This window comes from Vanellus vanellus, assembly GCF_965231255.1.
Source record: "Vanellus vanellus genome assembly, chromosome: 1".
Classification (NCBI taxonomy): domain Eukaryota; kingdom Metazoa; phylum Chordata; class Aves; order Charadriiformes; family Charadriidae; genus Vanellus; species Vanellus vanellus.
This window is the reverse complement of record NC_138905.1, coordinates 72,371,682-72,391,995: the sequence shown is the minus strand read 5'-3', so window position 1 is coordinate 72,391,995 and position 20,314 is coordinate 72,371,682. Positions and strand designations below refer to the sequence as shown.

The following is a 20,314-nucleotide window of genomic DNA, read 5'->3' as shown; positions in this document are numbered from 1 at the left end:
AAAGCTTTAGGTGAGGTATTTTTTTCTAAAGGTACAACATGGAATTGAGATTGCAAAGCTGGTGCAGCTTGTGCTTACCCAGACAAGCAAGGGCTTGATAAACCAAATTTGCTTAACCATTTCATCTGCACGTTTAATATTTTCACAGGTAGATCACTTAACGCAAAATACCTCCCAAGCTTTTGGAGGAAACGTAACTGCTGACACAGATTCTGTCCTCTGACATCTGCTGTTACATCATAGGTAAGGCTATCTCCAACATCAAGGAGCCTTCCAACAAACTACCAACTCCCAGTGTGAGTGGGGGTGGAACATAAGGCATCACAACAGGAATCTACCATCTACTTCAGAAAGATGGGCTACAGGTGGGACTGTATGTATATGGTATCATAATCTGGAAGCATATTTCAGTCGTCCTTATCTCCCATTAGGCACTTCATCTCTTTACAGTAGTTTGAGGATACGGAGTGCTATGTAAGTGCTGAATATCTGACTGATCACCTGTTACCAGAACCTGACTGAATCTGCTACAGAGGAGGAAATACTCTTTCACTATCCTGAGAAATAGAAAACCTTCTCAGCCACGTTCAACTCAAGGTCATCACAAGAGTTGCAACTATATCTTCATTTTGACACAAGGACAGAATTGAAAGCACAGTCAGTGAACCAAAGCATGATACTGTGCTGAGCAAACAGAAGCGCTGAATTAATCAGCACGTGATCATTCTCTTTATTATTATTTTCCTACGTGGTTAATTTTTCCTTACCTGAAAGTCAGAAGCCCAAGTGCCTCCAGAGGGTTAGAAAATCTCCATCTCCTCAACACGGCATGCATTTCTGATACAGTCATTCTATCCCAACTGGGTGCACTGCCCAGTACCAGAGGAAGGGAGCAATTTTGATTATTGCAGTAGTAACGATAAAACCATAAGATTCTTCTCTGTTGCTCTGAGAGTCTGCAAGAGAAGATTAGAAATTCAGTTTGAAATTAAAACCACCTGGAGCTTTGTGTAGCAACAAACTTTATTGTACAGAGGGGCCAAGTCATACAGTACACTGCTTTTCGGCTAAGTACGTGTTTTCCTTAGGGTAGGATATCATTTTCTGCAGACCAGCTTTTATAAGAAAAGTGATACTTATACTCTGGATCTGTCAGCCTTGGGTCATATAAAAATGAAGTGTCAAAAGACACACATATATGGTTATTTCACATCCCAAGCACTCTCATTTTTCTTCTCCACTGTCTCTGTTGTTGGTGGTGTTTGTTTGTTTTTACTGGGGATTGCTGACAGCAAGAAAGAAGGTGCACTTATCACCAGAAAAATTACTGTCACATCCATCTGCTACACATCATCTCTAACTAACTACTGTAACAACTAGGCACACAACACTACTCGCCATAGCTTTCATTCCTGCCCTTGCTTTGACTGTTTAACGCAGGTGTGTCTGGTTTTAGTGTCTGTTTTTAGCATTTAAGGTAGGTTTTAGGCACATCCATGCACTTACACAAGAACATGAGCGCATGTGCATGCACAGGCACACAGTGTGATTATCCCTAGCACCGGTATGAGTTTGGAAAAGGGAAGGAAAGCTCCCAGCAACTTCCGTGTCTGTTCGCAAGGCCTAGCGTGCCACGCTTCGCTGTAGTCACAAAAGAATGCAAAACCAAATTCCTCATAGAGATATTAGATATCTAAATAACTTACTGATAATATGGTCAGTCATCACACTATATTTCACCACAGTGAGAAATGCCTCAGAGTTATTTTTGCTGTATATCCTCCGATTTGTCAACAATTCAGATGTCTTTGCCTCATACATATTAAACCCTAGGTTTTTATGTCATCAGAACAGAAAAAGAAATTCCCCATGAGAGACGAGCTCAGCCTATCTCCTTAATTTGGTATCTGAGCCTTCAAAAGCACGCTTTGAGAGTGCAAACTGATCTCCAGTTCATACAATCATTACTGAAACCAAGAGGAACAGCAGTTTTCTCAGTCATACTTGACCAGATTGGTGATCCGTCTACTTAATAACACAAAGTAACTGTGACTTTAAATGGACCTAGATATTTCAGAGCAAGGTGTGAGAAACTTTGTGGAAGGCTGTAAGTAAATAGCTTGTTTCCAGTCAAGTGTTTCATTACCCAGATGTGTAAAAAGGGCTCAAAATCCCAGTGTTTACATTGCTTCCAAGGTCATCCTCCTTATATTTGCAATGTTTTGGGACATTTTTAGCCAGAAAACGATCTTAGCCCTGCTCTAACTGTCAAGATTGTGGCTTTCACAACTCATAGCAATGAGTTCCTTTTGGCTCCATACGCATTGGAGAACTTTTCTTCTTTGCAATTTTGAATTGCCAAGCATTTAGGAACAGACAGTGGTGGTACAAAGATGAGCATGTTTTTTACTGTCACAGGAGTGAATGTTTATCTCTTTCCTCTAGGAGAATAAGCTCATAAATATATGTAGAAGACGAACCTAACTACGATACAAATTGTCATGACTTCTAGTAATCATTTCAAGAAAAGCATCATTTTAGTATTTCAAGATACAGCTTCAGAATTCACAGCATGTCTATTGTGACAATAGATAGATGTCTTTATGTTTGTGTGAAGAAGTCACACAGAAAAAGAGATAAAAGTAGGACTAAGAGTTTATTGCCTGTCTGGTTCTTATGCATTTTGATGGTATTCTCCAGGACAGTTCAGCTAAAGGACCCCTTCTATATGTTGACTTTAAACAGGGATTTAAGCTTTCAGACAGCATCCTCCAAACTAGACAATCTGTTGTTCAGATTAAAGCAGCTAAAGCCTCTACTGAGCTTATAAAGGAAGATAAGAAATCAATCCTTGTATCAGGTTTTCTAAATAACAGATTTTTCCCTCTGACTTCACTCCAGAGGCAATAACATCTTCTTTTTCCAAGTTTTAAAGATCAGAGATGAAATTAAAGGTTGGGTGGGGTGGGGTTTTTTTTTTAGGTTTTCATTTCAAGTTTCCTAGTTGTAACAAAAGTTTACATATACATGTAACGGGACATTTAAGATGGATGGTTAAAGTATTTTGCATACATAGAACATACATACAACATAGGAAGATTGTTATGCTAATAAGGACATTTCTTGGCTCAATGGGGATAAGATGCTAATAAACCCTCTTTATTGATAAACATGCAGCTTATGAAGTTTTTTAGGTAGAGTTGCATCTAAATTTCCCTTCTATTCAACACAAATAAAAATAAAATGTCTTAAACCATAAATAATTCAGTAGTTTTCAGTTTGAAAGTTTTCATTGATCCCTTTAGCTAAATGAAGGAAATAGCTTCAGTGAAACCTTTGTTAACTGGTCTTAATTATTAGGGTGGGTTTTTTTTTTTTTTGGGGGGGGGAAACAGCAAAAATGAGTTTAAATGCTTCTGAGCTATTTTTGTTGTTCATGTTCTGTACTAAAATAGAACAAGACAAATGGCAAAAAGAGGAAAGAGCAACAGATCTAGCAAATGCAAATTTCTGTCCCCTGGCACTGATTCTCACTTGCAAGTTTCCTTCCCGTGGACAGACTAGCAAAGCGTGCAGCCTCACTGCACTTTTTTAGACCTCTTCTAGTATTCACCCAACTGGAAGTAGCCTTTCTAAATCAAAATTCACAGCAATGGCACTCTCGTGACAACCAGTAGGCAAACTAGATTCTTAACAGCCAAGTGGTGAAAAGGGAAAAGAAAAGAAAAAGGGAAGCTGAAAGAAAGGAAAAAGTAAGGTAGAAAGAAAACGATGAATGAAGGAAAGAAGATAGCAGAAACAAGCCTCTCATCTTCCTGGCTTCAAACCAGTCTCTGATCCTTACACTGGGAGCCACTGAGCACAAGCAGGCTGTATCATGTTTGAAGAGCAGTGATTATATCAGATGGCTAGTTTTCTTGGGTTTGTATTTCAAAAACAGTAATCCTAAAAGGAATCAAAGGCTTACATCAGAACGGTTTTCAGAAGTCAGCCAAAGTGGCTGGCATTAACTAATGAATTCTCTTCGTTCCCCCCTTTCTTGCCTGGTTTGGTGATGACACCAAAGATCACACAGCAGCACACAGTGTAGGGCTGTGAGGAGCACAAGAGCCATATGGTGAAGTTCATTTCCTTCAGTCCCATTGATCCCCTTACTAATCAACATCCAGGAGACGCTGGCTATGGCAACCAGTGATCTGAGCCAGCTACCAGAGACACAGGGGTCCAAGAGTCAGCTACTGGGAAGACCGTATGTCGGGACCAGCTACTTGGTAAATCCACGTCCATGTATTGGGAAGAGGTCCAAGCACCAGCAACCAGAGGTTGCAAACCTTGGGGGCTCACAGGTCTGGGTGTCAGCAGCTGGGGAGAGTAGGGAGATCTGGGGCCAGCTACAGGATCGACTGTCTAAACCCAAATACTGGAGCAATTACTATTTTGATACGATAGATATAAATATATGTATGTATATATATTCCACCAGTGGACTTTGATCCTGATCAGGCAGAGACGAGGAACAGAATCAGGCTGTCTGTGCTGTCCATTTTGTGGCAGCGCTACATGTTTCTGTGTGCTGGTAAGGTACTGCTTTCTGCCTCTGTTGATTTGTTGGTATTCCTATCAGGAATATGTGGTCTGCCTCTCTAATGACTGAACCTGGGGACATGGAGCCATAGCTGCCTTGCATTCACAACACTACTGGATTCAACAGCCTATAACAAGGACAACCATGCAGTTGTCTGTTTTTAACCATTGTTTCTTCTTTTTCTACCACAGGGTTAAGAAAATTTTCTGTCTATTCATATATTCCCTATGCTTTCAGTAGAATGAACAGAAGGATACCGACAGCCTTAGAAAAGTTTCTTGTGTCTTCTAACCACAGATACCGATTTATTTCAAAATCATATTTGAGGCTTGTAAGCCTGAAGCATCATCATAGAGACATATTGCCACTGAAAAGCTACCCAGAGCCCTCTCTTTTTCTTGACATACAAAAAAAAACGAACCAAAACAAAAAATAATAAAAAAAAAAAAACAAGGAAGGAAGAGATCTTCAGATACTATGGTAATAATGTGTTTGGATACCAATATGTTGTTACAAACTTTTTTAATAAAACTCTATCATGACCAAGGAAGGTAAAAAGAATTTCTCCAATACAGATACAACAAAAATTACAAGCTGACAGATTCCTCTTGATCAGAAAGTACTCAAAAATGGAATTCCTTTATTCAAACCCCAAATATGCTGCCCTTCACCTTGATGATTCATTTGGTAGACCAGCTTTGCCCATAAGATAGCACAACTGAAAACAAACAACTGTGGAAAATAAAAGGACTACAATTCTCTTTCCTCCAAGAACCTGTTATTGAACTTCTTGAAGTCTTAACTCCAGCCTGGTGACTTTCAGTGGTCTCTTCCCTTCATATTTGCACAGAACACAAAAATGTTATATTAGGGATGTTACAGGGTCTACACTTGCCTTGTCCTGTAATACCTGTTTGTGAACCTGTTACCCATGAATTTGTGTATAGCCTTCATGAATCTGATGATGTTGCCTACCTTCACATCGTTGTGACAGCAGATTTTAAAAGTTTACTTCTATCTTAGGAAGCACTTTCTGCCATTTGTTGACAATTGATCTCCTACTTATTTCATTGAATGTCCCTAGTTTGAATATGGTGGGAGTTGATGATGCATGCACCTTGTCCACCACCATCATGATTTTATAAAAATCAGTCATACATACACAATCTCTAGTGTTCTCCTCTCCAAACTAAGGAGTCCCAGCCTTTGTAGCTTCTCTCGGTCAGGCAGCTGCTTGATCCCTTTAATCATTTTAGTTGCCCTTCTCTGTACATTTTCCAGATTTACTGTGTCCTTCTCGAGTTGTGAAGAAAAAAACTATGCAGCACACTCAAAATACAGCACGTCAAAGTTTTGGACAGCAGTGAAATGGCACACACTGGCTTCTCCTCTACACCTTTCCTGACAATGCCCAATATTTTGTTAGCACTTTTGGCTGCTGTTGCACATTGTACTTGTGAGTTCAGGGAAATATCAACAGTAATGTCAAGATGTATTTCCTGCATTGTAACTACCAGTTCTGAGTTCAGTGTCACGTACAGATGCTTACATAATTTTCCCTTAAATATATTCCCTCGAATTTATCCACACCGAAGCTCGTTTGCCATGTTTACACCCAGTTTTTTAAGGTCCTTCTGGATCTCCCCTCCATGGCGCAGTGTTTGACAATCTGGCAGAGCTTTGTACCATCTGCAAACCTGGAGATTTCCCCGCCCACTTCCTTCTCCATATCATCGATGAAGATACTGAATAAAACCGGTCCCAAGCCTGAGCACTGAAAGACCCTACTCCTGATTATTTCATTCTGAAAGGCCACCATTAAATATCCAATCTTTGCCTTTAACCAGTTTTCCTCTAAACTCATGGCAACTTCACTTCTTTAACATTCTGATATGGAACCTCATCAAAGTTTTTTGAACATCCACCAAATTCCCAATATCCATGCACCCACTGATAACCTTTTAGAACAACAACAGGGTAGCAAGGCAAGGTTTCTATTCAAAGAAGACACACTGCCTTTTTCCTGACAAATTACTCTGTACTTCAGTAAATGTTTAATGATCTTATGCCTTCTTACAGAACCACCATTTTACCATGAACAGAGGTCAGATGCATTGGCTTGAAGTTCCCTGAATCACTTATTTTTCAGGTGGAAATTTTGCTGGCAACTTGCCAGCACCCTGGCACAGTGGTTATTTGCAATAAAATACTGATGTCCCATTCCTACTCAAAAATAAAATGAAAAAAGAACCAAATCACAGATCCCATAGTAAAGAAAAATAATTTTACATTTCATCCTGTCTTTTTAAAGCTGAAGTAAACATCAAATACAACAGCGAGTTTGTCTTTTGTCTTTTTTTAAAGAAATTGATATAAAAACCCACAAACAACTAACACAGAAATCAGCACAGAAAAGTCTTCTTTACAGCTATGTCATATCTCACTGAGAGGGCTGAACTGGCATTAAGTTATTTAGTTATTGTACAACTAACGCACCTTTTGGCCTTTGATGGAGGATTAATTCACGCAATTAACTGTGATTGGTATAAAGACGCTCTGTAAGCACCTGTGTTCCCAATTCCACTCTGATTATATCTATAATTATTTTATATGGCACATAACCCCAATTGATAGTGTAACATACATATAACTGAGCATACTAATCTGCCCCAGCCTATAGAGAGTGTTTTCTTTCACTTTGTCTTTATTCACCTTCTCTGAAGCTAAACTCCATACTTCTTCCCTTCCTTATAACTTGACACAGATTTTTTTCCAATGATTATACGCCATTTAACTACTATAGCTGAGTAGTCTGAGGGTATTATTACTAAAGGAGGCTGATTTTCATAGAGCCCAAAGGTTTTCTTGCTAATACTGATGTAGACTTATTGCACCACCTGAAAATCTTATGTTTTGAATCAAAAATTAGTTTCTCGCTTCAAAGACATGAAAAAATATAGTTATAGAACAGGAAAAACAATCTTTTTCTAAACTGGTAAAATACACTGCCACCTCCAGGGGCTTATTTAGGCTTTGCTGTGATCTATTCTCTCATTTAGAGGTGTTACTCCTCAAATCAATCAAGCTAGGCTCCTTCAGAGGAAAACTTTGTTTTTAAAGAACTGGATACATTTAATTGTGATCGATAGGATAAGTACAGCAAGCCAAAAATCAGCAGGGCTAGCTGGGTACAACTTACAGCAAGAGAGAACGCGTCTGCGAAAGTCTTGTAATATGCATCAGGCAGTCTTTGGTTGGCTCTTCAAGATCACCCCTTCTTTCTTCAGGTTCAGGTTTAATAAACTCCAAATTAGTTTCTGGAAAGTCAATCTTTATTTTGGAAAAAAAGAAAAGACAAGACAGAAGGCCTTTTAGCAATATGTATTCTCAGGTACAACTGTCAATAAACGTTATCTTGGATTTGTACAGGAAGCATACAAAATATGACAGAAAGAAGGGACAATTCTTTGAGGATGTTCACTGTATGTAATATATTACTTAAATATATTTGTGATAAACTTAGCCCACAAAAATGAGTGGAAGCTTTGTCACTGACTTTCCTCAGAGAATTTTATCCACTGAGTTTCAATTTTATTGAACAGCATGAACTCAAAGCTGAAGTAATTGTTTTCCTCTTTTCCTCCTTTCCTGTTTTTTTAATGACATGGTTCTTAAATGGAAAGTTTCCAGTCATGTACAGGTTTTTTGTTGGTTTGTTGTTTTTTTTTTCCTCCCCCTAAAAAGTAGGGATAATTCTGATGTGTAGCTTGCCAGTGTAAGAGATGGAAATCAGATTCCTGATTTCACTTCTGGATGTCTGATTTCATATATATTATACAACATCTACCAATTTTTTATTCTTTACACTTATGTATGGGGGTCAGAAATTTAGGATAATGTTTTTAAGATACAGCTAGAGAAAACATTCAACCAAAATTACAAAGCTTGAGGTGCTTGATAATCTGACTGCAAACTTAGCTGAAAATTCAGGTTGTTATTCAAAATTCAGCTCAATTTACACATCCCATTTTTGGTTTATTAACACACACCATAATCTCTTATCTATATCTATTTTTTAATATAAGTATTTGATATGCATCACTCTTCTAAAGGTTAACAAAGTTATTCCCTACAAAATGTAAGTGTCTTGTCGGTCACATCAGAACAGCTATCATTATGACATTTTCAGCATGTTCACAGATCGTGATACTGTCACACGCATGGGAATAACTGAAGGGAGGGTTGGGGGGCAGAATGAGAGATCCTCCTGTTCCGTTTCTTTCAGCAAAGAGAGATTATAAATTAAGAGCCATTTACTGTCTCAACTTCCCTCTATTATTAATGGGAGAGCTATTTTAAGGCATCGTCTTTGACTGAACTCCTCAGACTAGAAAATCCTCATTTGCTTGTCTATTAAAAGTATGGCATTTTTAGGCCAGCCTCATTTATCTGTATTATCTACTTTTACATGTCATTTGCTAATAGTCATTCAGCTTTTTAATACAGAAAACAATTGGCTTTGCCCTTGAAGTATCCAGTTGCTAACTTAACTTGAAGAGGTGACAAAACTGCCATGCAGACCTGATGCATTTTCAATACTGGGAGCACCATCCTGCCCAGAATGAGTGGGTGCTCGGCATGTAGCCATCGAGGGAGAGCTTTACTGATGCCTATTGACCATTTGCTTGTAGCCACTTCCTTTACAAATCCTGTATGCTACTCAGTCTAACTTCAAGCTGTATGTTATATTTATAATGGTACGCAATTCAATAGTACTCAGAACAAAAGTTCAGATTTGAAAAGGCAGCTGTAAGTCCAGTACCAAGTCATTCATTTCTGTCAAAAGTATTTTTGGAACCAAAATTATAACAAGTAAGTACCCTACAACAACCTTCTCTAGACCTTGGAGGTGGCATCTGATATGGAAAGTATCATACATATTTGCCACTGTGCAGAATTATACACTTCCGTCCGTTAAGGTTAACATGCTCTCTTCCAGCAGCTGTAGTGGAAATGGGATTTTTAATTTGTGTGGTCTTGATGAGCTGTGGGAACAATCCGTTTTCTTGCATTTTGTTACAAAACAGCCCTTTCCTTTGCTTTTTCGCTTTCTTACCTGCAGCGTTACTGAGGTTGGTGTAGCAGTACTGCAGATGCCTGGGGTAATCGTTGTTGTCGGAAGCGTGGTGTACAACGTCATGCTAAGCAGCACAGGTCCGTGAATGAGCCGCCTGCAACACACACAGACGGAAACACCGCATCGGTACTGGAGACAAGGTGAACAGGGTTTATTGAAATTACTTCAAAGAACACGGAACTGGATAGCTTAAAAGACAGGCAAATGGAGAACAAACCATTTATCTTTATGCGGGTGGTGCAAATCCTGCCTAGATCAGTAGCGGTTGTACACTGATGGCCTCACTGCTGTAGCGGCATCCCTGCAGTTGCGGGGATCATGACATAAATCAAGCTGCCGAGACATTCCAGGTCAGCTCTGCACTTCACCACTGACTGCTTTTGTGACAGGGTTTGCCATTTAAGCTAGGTATAAAAGGATAATACTGCGTTTCTATCTCAAGATTTAATTTCGAGGATAAATATGTTAGAGATCGTGAAGCGTCAACACACTGTATGAGGTGGAGGGCAGCATACGTTTATTCCACAAAAAGAAGAAACTCATGGCAACCTACTGCAACCATGAGGGATCCTTGCTGATTTTACGTGTAGCTGGCAGGGAGGCATGACAACGATATCAGAGTCTCCAAAGAGCTGAAAGGAATTTGAGTGGGATAGTTTGTACTGGTACGTGCTGCATATGGTTTTTGGACAGATGAAAGATCATGGTCTGAAATACCAGTCTGAGCACTGCATGTTCAAGAAACTCTTATCAGAAGCAGGCATGCATGTGGTCTACGGATAAGAAAACCAGCATGATTTGGCAGGTCAACAGAATTCAGTCTAGACAATTTGAATAAAATCAGAAAGTTCTAATCATAACCAATCCACTCGAATTAAGAAAACAGTTCTTGAATAAAGGAAGATATAGTACACTTACCTGTTAATTTATCCACACCTTAATGGTTAGTGAGGTCAGAAATTTGATTATGGTTCAACATCTTTTACCGATGAATACTTTTTATTACAATCGTTCCAAGCACTGCTCAGTCAATACAACTGAGAGAATGAGCTAGATTCTCTTCTGCTTGTTGCAACAGAAACAGCCAGCCAGGTAGATGAGACCTGAGTGTACAGCTTTTGCGCGATATGAGTACATTAGGGGTCCAAGAGAACCTAGATGGACTTTTTGATCCCAGCATGAATTCGCAACATTGCCGTAAAAAAGTAACTTTTGAATCGCAAACTGAAAAAAATTGTTGCTAAGTCACCTGAAGAAGAAATAAGAAATTCCCACAAAGTAATTTTTATAATCAGCTCTCAGTGTAAACCTAATCAGGGCTAATTTTTCTTTTTCACTTCTCAAGCTATACATGTTGTTAGTGCAGACATTTTATTTTATTGTGAGAACACAGCTCAGGAAGATTAAATACAAAACCATCTTCTGGAGTTTCTTTTGCAGCTGTAGATGTATTTGCAGGGGAATGGAAGCAGAAAAAGGAGCTGTGATGTGAACAAGATAGCACTTGAGGGGAAAGAAGTTGTGTGATACGAAGGCTTTCACACGTAGGTCACTGACGTTAATGTGGAAGTGATTAATGGTGGTTCAAAGTTGTTTTTCTGTGATGTGTACTCGGATGACCTTTAATAAATGACTTGCATCTCTTCCACTTGTTCGTGCACAGTGGTCTACATCATAATTTGAACTAACTGGCACTTTTGTTAGAAGTGAGAGGAGTAGCTGAGAACTGAATGAACCCCAAGACTAAATTATCATTTTGACTTCTCATTACTGCTAATAACTTTCATATTGTGCTCTAAAACTATAGAGTGCTTTAAAAAAGAATCCATATGGTGGATTTTTTTTCCTGGGAAAACTGGAAAACTGTATAGGAAAATACAAAAAGTAGCACAGACCTCAGAGGCACTGTAGATGTGTTTAACTGAGATATTTCCCGAGTTCATTATGTCAAGTCATTTGCACCCAGTGCAGATGCAGCTAAAGACTGCCCAGGAAGATAAGGAAGAATCAGCTGGTGGGTTTCTCAGAGTCCTCAACTGGAGAGAAATGGCAAGAAATGCAACGTATCTTTGCTGGACTGAGAAGATTTCACATGTTAAAGCAGATGACAGGACTGGGAGTAAAACCAAAGACATTAAACCACTTTGACAGTATGGAGATAATATCTCCTCAGAAAAAATGAAGTAGTTGTAAAAACTAGACACATATTTATGGCTTGTATATAGAGTAGCCTACTTTATATATTTACAAATAAGTGAGCAACTTATGTATCTTCCATCAGTAAGTCACTTTTTGGACTAAGGCTAGCCTGTAAACACAGGAGTGTTTACACTGTAAAAACATCTTTTTAAAAAGATCCGAAGAGGCATCGACAACTGAAAACTACAGTGTCTATTTATGAGGCACAGCTTTCCCTAGCAATCATTGGGGCACTACATGCACTGCACAGCTAACATTTTTCAGGACTGAGTCTGGCTTTGGACACACAAATGGAACAAGAAGGGTCATGCAGGTGAATGAAACAGTAAAGAGATGCTTGATAATTTTTAGAAAAAGGACAAGAAGCGAGAGAGTGTGCAGGATCTATTCAGACAAAGAAGGAGCCAGCATCATAAGGATGATAGCCATAACCTTCACTGAACTGACAGGAAACCTCTCTCTGCTAACTTAATAAAATCAACCTTGTGTCCCAAAATCACGTAGGAGACTTCCCTCACCACGCCCAGCAAGAGGAAATTTTTGTTGCTTGCTTTGTCTGATTTGGAAATAGCAGTTCTAAATAAATTGTGTTGTTAGAATCAGTGAAGTCAGAACAATGGGCACAGTGGGGGACATTAAAACTCCCAAATTGCCCTAAATGATGGATTTCTGATTTGTTAGTTAGCTCTGAATCACTAAACTATTCAGCCCAAGAGACAAACACGTTTTTCTGATGTGAAGAAATGGAAAGTTGGCACATGGGCTTGCAAACACTTTTTGAACTGCTTCTTGCATCTAATAAGACTTCTTGATACAGATGCACCATCAAGGGCTTTATTGGCATTGATTTTGGGCCACTATCTAAAGTCAACTACCTGATAAAGATGAGAAATGTGGATGTGGAGGCTCACCTATGGGAAAAGTTGGCAGCAACAATTGTTATTACAGTGTTCATTCCCAAATGTATGTAACATTGGAGTAGAGTTACTGTTTAGACTGGATATACCAGGAAAATGAGAACAAAATATGGTGTAAAGATAATGTAATTATCCCCAAACCTGACATTATAAGCCTCAGAAATTCAGAGTTGAGGGTAAGTTTAAAGGAAGTCCACAGCTGCTAAGCTACAAAACCCCCATATCTTACAGCCCAAGCACTCTTAATTCTGCATGGGAATGATACTGTGAAATAATTAATTTATTATAATTACAAATACTACAGCATTCTAAAAAATTCAAATTAGAGATACAATTTTCAACTGCAAAGTAATGCTAGATATCCTACAGGCATTTATAAGAACTATATTTTCCATCCCCACAGTTTCTAGTTTAAATAACTTACAGAAATTTGAAGGTGCTGAACACAGCAAATACAAAATTATGTGATTATTTCAGACTTTTAAAACAAATTTGCAGTTACGTTAATTATTCTTTCCTAATTTTTTCCCCCAAACAAAGTTAAAAAATAAGTTTGCAAGCAATAATTTTAAGGCAAATGACCTCATTTATGCAAAGATTGGAGGAAATTTGCAAAAGAGTGAGACTATTTGTACAGAAACATGCAAAGTTGATAAGCACTAATCCCAACACACATTTGATAAAGAGTATAGTGGCTGCTCTGTATATCCATTAACTACTCATCTTATAAATCAGTACACTGTAATGGTACTGTCAGAACAGTGAGAAATATTACTGTAAACCAGGAAATAATTTAAATTAAACAAATCTGAACTTTACTAAACATCTGTTCACTGACAAGTCTTTAACAACAACAAAAAACAAAATTAAACAGGCCAAATTCTTGAGAATATTTTTAGGTATTGCATGGTTTCAACATGGGCAAGGTATGGAGTAAAGGCTGCAATAAGAAATGCTAAATAATAAGTAATAATGCTTTAATTTAAGCAGTTGGGTTTTGCTTCTAGTTTTCTATATATTGCTCATACACTCTGCTTAGTCAGTATTCCTTTAGAGAAGAACTGGATCGTTAAAATCTCAGGATATAGCCATAGGCCTTTGATCTGGCAAGGGACTTTTACGTGGTCTTGCCCAAAAACATGAGAAACTCTTCACACTCCTTGAAACAGATGAAAGGAAGTTGTATACTTTATATGTTAAATAAATCCAGTTCTTAATCTTCAGCTCAAACTAAACATAAAGGATTAAACTATGAAGGAGAGAAGCAATCATACAGTGGCAACAACCACTTTGGAAGAGAAAATATCAAATTTACAGAGAGCAGGAATTTCAGAGTATTTTAAAATAACATGTTCTTTTGCCATAAGTCACTCAAAGATCAAGATTCCTAAGTAATATGTGGGAATAACCCAAAACTGATAATTTTTTTCCCCCTTCCTTTTTTAACACAAGGCACAACCAGCTTGAAGAGATTTTTTGGTTTTAATCAGAAAAAGATATAATGGGAGAGAAATGAGAATCTGTATTTTTAAAATGTTTGACATTTATTTTCTTTTTCTAACATTTAACAAAAACAAACAAACAAAAAAAACAACAAGCATCTGAACAGAGAAAAAAAGACCACTCTGTCCTTATCTTTGCTGACCCTGAGAAGAATGGCTCAGTGACCAACTGGGACAAGGATTTGAACAAGGATGTTTGATGGCCCAGGCAAATACTGCAGGGCTACTGGCTTTTTCAAAGAGCTTATTTCTGTCCTTTTCCCTATAAATTAAATCATAGGCATGAGAACGTTAGCATTTTTTTAGAACTCAAATTCATCTCTGAGAAAAGTTTTCTTTTGAAATAGTGGTATTTTCCAAGTGATAAATGTTTTGATAAAGATTTCCTGGTCAGGTTTCTTTATAATCTTTTTATATACGCTTAGAGAGTTTGTTCATTTAAAGACCCTAAAACCATTTGCAATAATACAAGGTACTCTTGACACATTAACATGATGCTACAAGTACAAATCTTTTCTTGGTACATATCTTCCAGTTCAGAGGTAACTCTATTGAAGTGAGTCTTGAAGTTTAGTTGCACTCCAGCAGTGAGGGGAGTGAAGTTAGGTTCATTGCTCAGTTTATTAATGTTTTCCACAAAATCGGTGAGTCAAATTAAAACGATTATTATCTTTTAAATTTTTTGTGCAGAAGGAAATGGCCTCTCAAAGTACTACTGTTGCTTCTCAATTACTTCAACTAACTGAGAGCATTACCTGTTCAGAATCACCTGACAGTTTTAATCCTGCTACTTTCTAAGTAGGTAACTCTCAGAGCTAGTTTACTCTACCGTAAAATATTCATGATCTTCCAAAGAGAAGGAAAAACGGGCTGGATGAACGTTCAGATATTTTCAAGTTTTGCATTTCAAGAAGGAATTTCAGGGCTATCCTTATTTTTAAATCAGTCCATCCATTGAAATCATGGTAAATGAATAATTCTGTGGAGTTGTGGTTGGCTAAAAGAGGGGAAAGCATTTAGGCTTCTTTGTGTTAATAATTACTATAATTGTAAATGACACAGTTATCAGATTAGGGGGTGTTGAACATGCTATTCCTAAATCATTCCTTCCCAACAACTCAACTTTTATTTCTGCTTTAAAGGGTCATTTCAGCAGTGATGTGTACAATTATACAGCAGACAAAAGGAAAGTAGCCCTCTATCCCCTTCATTGTGCTATGTGTACCATGAAAGAATGGAGACATTTTTCAGTACAATTTTTGAAACTGAGTGACTTCAAGATCTACCTAATGAAAATCAACATGCTTGCTCCGATGGCATACATTAAAAAATTTCCATCACAGGGAGCTGAGGGCTTTCACATCTTCCAAAAATTGTTCCTTTGGGACTTGAAGAAAGCCTCACAGGTTCTCAAGAACAGGATTCTCACGTGCCCCATTTACCTCCAAAGGTGCTAAAGTGTTCCCCAGTTAAGTTATCATGCCTAATGCTCTTCTTCTGCACGTACTCAGTATATATCAGCTTACTGGGGATAAGGACACTTTAGCACTTCATCTCAAATTTGATTCTCAGCCAAGAATACCCCTCTATCTATTTCACCTATACCTATTTCCCTATATCTGTTTTCACAGGGATGGTAGAAATATTCAAAATAAACATAATGCCTTTAAAAAAAAAAAAAAGACACACACAACGGAAGAGTGAGTGATGTGCTCTTCTTCAAAGTAACTTAATGAAAGAAAAGTCATTGAATAAAATGCCCAAGCAATCCTTGGAGCAGAGATTTGATTCATGTCTCTCTCCTTCCTTCAAGCTAAGAGGAATCACTCAGTTGAAGAACACTCTTTTTCTGAACAGAATAATCTAAATTTTATTCTGAAAAGATGGAAAAAGCCTCGAGCCCAGTCCAACCTATTTTCTAGTGTTTTAAGCCTCTCAGCTTAAAAGTTCAGTGGAACTCAAGCTCTTTCAAACACAGTAAATTCATACATGCAATCAGATTTTTTGGTTTTGTTTTCTTTTAAAAGGCAATTGCCACAATATGCAGAAGTAGATAAAGAAGTCTCAAGATAAGGAAAGAGCTATAGCTTAGACGTAGATGCTAATGCAGGAATTTGTGGGGTTTGAACATATCTGCCTGTTGCCCAGAGGGCATGCAGGGCTATGGAGTCTAAATAAAAATTAAGTATCATTGTAAAGGCTCAATCTAAATTAAAGATGTCTCAGTGCTACGAAGATATATTTAGGACACTCCAAATAATTTACCTTAGATCTCTCTTTATGCATTACTGAAGAGACATTCAAGGCTACAAACGTGTTTAAACCACTGTTACACTGTGCGCTGCACAAAAAGAAGAGGTTAAAAAAGGGGAGAAAGCTTCTGTAGTGGTGCATAGAGGGAAAGGTGCTCATTGTGGTCATCACTAACTGCCTCACTCTGAGAAGAATGAATGGGGTTGAGAAAAAAAAATGCAGACTGAAGAAAAAAAATAATCAGCCACTGTGAACCAGAGGCTACGCTGAGAAGGATTTTGAAAGCTACAGGAAAGGGTACAGCAAGGCCTTTCAACAGGCCTAGGGAACTTTATCGTAAGTGTTAAGCAGTTACATAAGCCAAGTTCAAAAACAATGTGTTGGAAAGAAAGAAAAGTTTATGGATGGGGCTCTTACTGGCACATCAAGAGCAGTTTACTGTAAGTGACTGTCTCGGTCCTATTACAGCAAGGTCCTGAAATAAGTGTTTCTGTCTTTTTATATTTCTCCCAAGTTGAGTGCGATACTATTCAAGAATGGTCTTTTCTTAAGCTGTCATACCAAACTGAACTTACTCTTTTGGATACAATGGGGAGCATGTCCAAGCAAGCACTTCTGTATTTTTAGAGGTACTGTTTACTCCAAGTAGTTTTATTGTCAGCATAGTTTCCCTCGGAAGAGCCTTTATTCGTAGAGGAAAATTGATTCTAAAAGAAAATCAGAAAAGAGAAAAATAGAAGTTAAAAAAAAATGAGCATTATTACCACAAGTGTGTTCTTTCTACCTTTTTCTAGATGCCTTAACACATATATCAAGTTATAAATTACAAGAGTTGCACTGAAAGAAAACGCATCTGACAGATCTCTTCAACACATCGACGAGTATTGCCAACCATTAACTTGGGTCAGAGTACTTGAGAAGAAGCATATAAAAAAATCATTTGCTTCAGTGGTCACCACTGGAGCTGACAAAAGCAGGAAAAGCTTTGTTAAACTTTTGCTTTAGAATTACCTTATCAATGAAGGGCTATTTTAGAATAAGTATCCTCTAAGGGTGAACTGTAAACCAATAGTTATTTATTTGCTGTCTTGTGTCCTCAGAGGAAAACACTACTTGAGAAATTAAAAGTTGCTTCTAAGTAAAGTGCGATGATAATCATTCTCTTGGTCAGATGTGCTTCGGTGATGTGGTATTTCCCGACCAGAATTTGAAGGCAGATTTTGTCTTAACAGCAATAAGTGATTCACATTTTTTACTGAGAAAACTCAGATCTATCAATATTCACTCTCAACTTTGTATTGACCATTAGCAAACTTGGTTGGTCATTTAATTTGCTTATATAGATTATATGAATCGATTTAAAATCATAACTTAAAACAATTCTAATAAACAAGATACTTTCATGCTGTATGGAAAAATCATGCATGTAACTACCCAGATATGTGCAAGTCAATATTTTTATTCCTGAAGCGAACGTTTATGGTGGATGGTGCATTTCTAGCTTTTTCCATGTACATTCAGTGCAAACTTAAATTTCTCAAGTGGAAAGTGAAATTAACTACATTTTTTCTGTATAAACAAAATCAATATAAGGAGCTAAAGGCTAAAAGAATTATTCTGCATGGACAACATAAGCATTAAGAAAACAAAAGATCTGCAAAACCTTGAGATTAACAAAAAAACCTAGAAGATAAATTTAAATAATAGAGATTCCATTTGATTTTCAGATAGTCAACCTAGACTGGCAGGACAACACAACTCAGCATTTTTTAAAAGGTATAGTCATAATTAAGCAGTAGGCAAATGTAAAAATTGGTATTTAAAAAGTATAGAACCCTGAAAAACATCAGGATTATGGATAGCAGAAATATGACAAGGTAATAATACAAGGTAAAATTAGCATAAGGTTTTGCTCCTAGTTCTAGAGCTGTTAAAATTCTATTGGCTTCCAGAAAGTTTCCTTGAATGCACTCAGGAGCCACTGGCTGAAAGTAGATGGTTTTCAGCTGAAATTCTGAAGTAATCCAAATTAGCATTAGTGTCAAAATTTCAGATGATCAGTCCTAAACATTTGGAAATTATTCAAATTGGCATACCTCTCTCTTTGAATAACAAAGCAAGACAGCAATTTCCCACTCTTTCTAATTAACATGAATAGAATTGAGGAGCAATTCTCAACTGTCTTCCCACGTGTCCCTATTTATAGCTTTCAACTCTGCTTTTCCTGTCTTATGCCCTCTTCCTCACTCATAATTACTTACAAACAATTATTGGGAAACTGAACTGTTTTACATTCTATAGATAGCTTGTCTGTCTTTTTGACTTACAGGCCAACAACTCTGCCCATGTCACATAAAACTGTTTGACAAATAATTGTATTTAACTTTAAAGCCTTGTTAATGCTGTGAGGAGACAAAACCAAAAAAATCGAGACACGCATTTTTCTAACACAGACATTTGTTAACAGTCCTTGTGAACCTGAAGCAAGGGAAAAACTCACAATAATCTCACTGCAGAAAGCAAATGCTTGCCAGAGGTTCCCCCTAGGACACAATATGTGGCACTGCCAGACGTACACCAGTAGGAAAAGAACCTGGAAACTTTGACAAAGGTTAGACATCCCAAGAGTTAAAGTATGGGTCAAAGAGGAACAAAATTTCCCTTCCAGTGACACGTGATAGATACACAGAGAAGGGGAATACCTGTATTGCTTTTAAGAACTTTGAGTAATGCAAGCCTGAGCTTACCCAGTTGGTATTACCCTTTCTGACTGCATGAGGCTGAGTCAAATGGATGACTGAGAAGAAAGAGGAAATGCAACAGTGGCCCGAAATAAAGACTCCCTGTGGGTGAACAATTTCAACAGTAGTTGAGAAAAACAGAGGAGCTACTCACTGAGAAGGTGCTATTCACGGATGTTAGATAATACAGCTGGTTTCAAAGGCCTAATATCATAAGAGCACTCAACGCAGAAGAACTCTGGAGCAGTCCAGGCTTTGCCCTAAGAGAGTATAAAGAAAATAGAGAAGCCAAACAAAACATGGAGAAGAGGGAAACCCAATGCCAAGGAAAGTATATGAGGTGATGAATGGTAGGCCTAACGTTCATTATACGTTTCATGTCTGTTGGTTTAACATAAATTATGGAGGATGGAAAAAGAGGAGATGATGGAATAAATGTGTTAAGAGCAACCAGCTAAAACAAAAGAAAGAAAATAATTAAGAGGTGTCAGCCATTGAAAGAGGAAACTGATGAGAAAATAAAGGAGCAATTTTTCGACTTTACTGATTATGCGCTAGATAGTACCAGCCTGTTCAAACTCTGCACTAAGGTGACAACCACACTTTTCAAAGATAAAACACAAGTTCTAAAGCAAAAAGTATACTTTTAAAACAGGACAAACAGAAGAAACACTGAATGAGGCAACCTCCTTAGGTATCAAATTATTCCCATCTTTTCTGAGAACATTCTTGGACTAGATGATCTCTAGAGGTCCCTTCCAATTCTGAAAATTCTGTGATTCTGGGAAAGACTAACTATAATAAAAGACTTCAACAGAAACTCATACTTAAACGCAAAAACCTATCAAGTTAACATTCAGATAGTAACTAATTAAAGCACTTGAAAACACAAACTAAATACATAAAAATCAGCAAATAAAGTAAGTCTCGTCTTCAGTAGAAACTCTCTTCCTAGATTTCCAATCATCAAAACACTACTC

General features: G+C 37.6%; 1 protein-coding gene across 1 annotated transcript in view; it reads right to left on the bottom strand.

Moving 5' to 3' along the window:
* The window catches only part of PIK3C2G (phosphatidylinositol-4-phosphate 3-kinase catalytic subunit type 2 gamma), a gene marked incomplete at its 5' end in the record, with an annotated part of 212,422 nt that overhangs the window by 126,352 nt on the left and 65,756 nt on the right, over positions 1-20,314 (bottom strand). The window contains 4 exons of the mRNA XM_082496368.1: positions 768-956; positions 7,785-7,915; positions 9,702-9,816; positions 17,169-17,300. Coding sequence (XP_082352494.1) covers positions 768-956; positions 7,785-7,915; positions 9,702-9,816; positions 17,169-17,300 — 567 coding nt within the window. The remainder of the gene's footprint in view (positions 1-767; positions 957-7,784; positions 7,916-9,701; positions 9,817-17,168; positions 17,301-20,314) is intronic.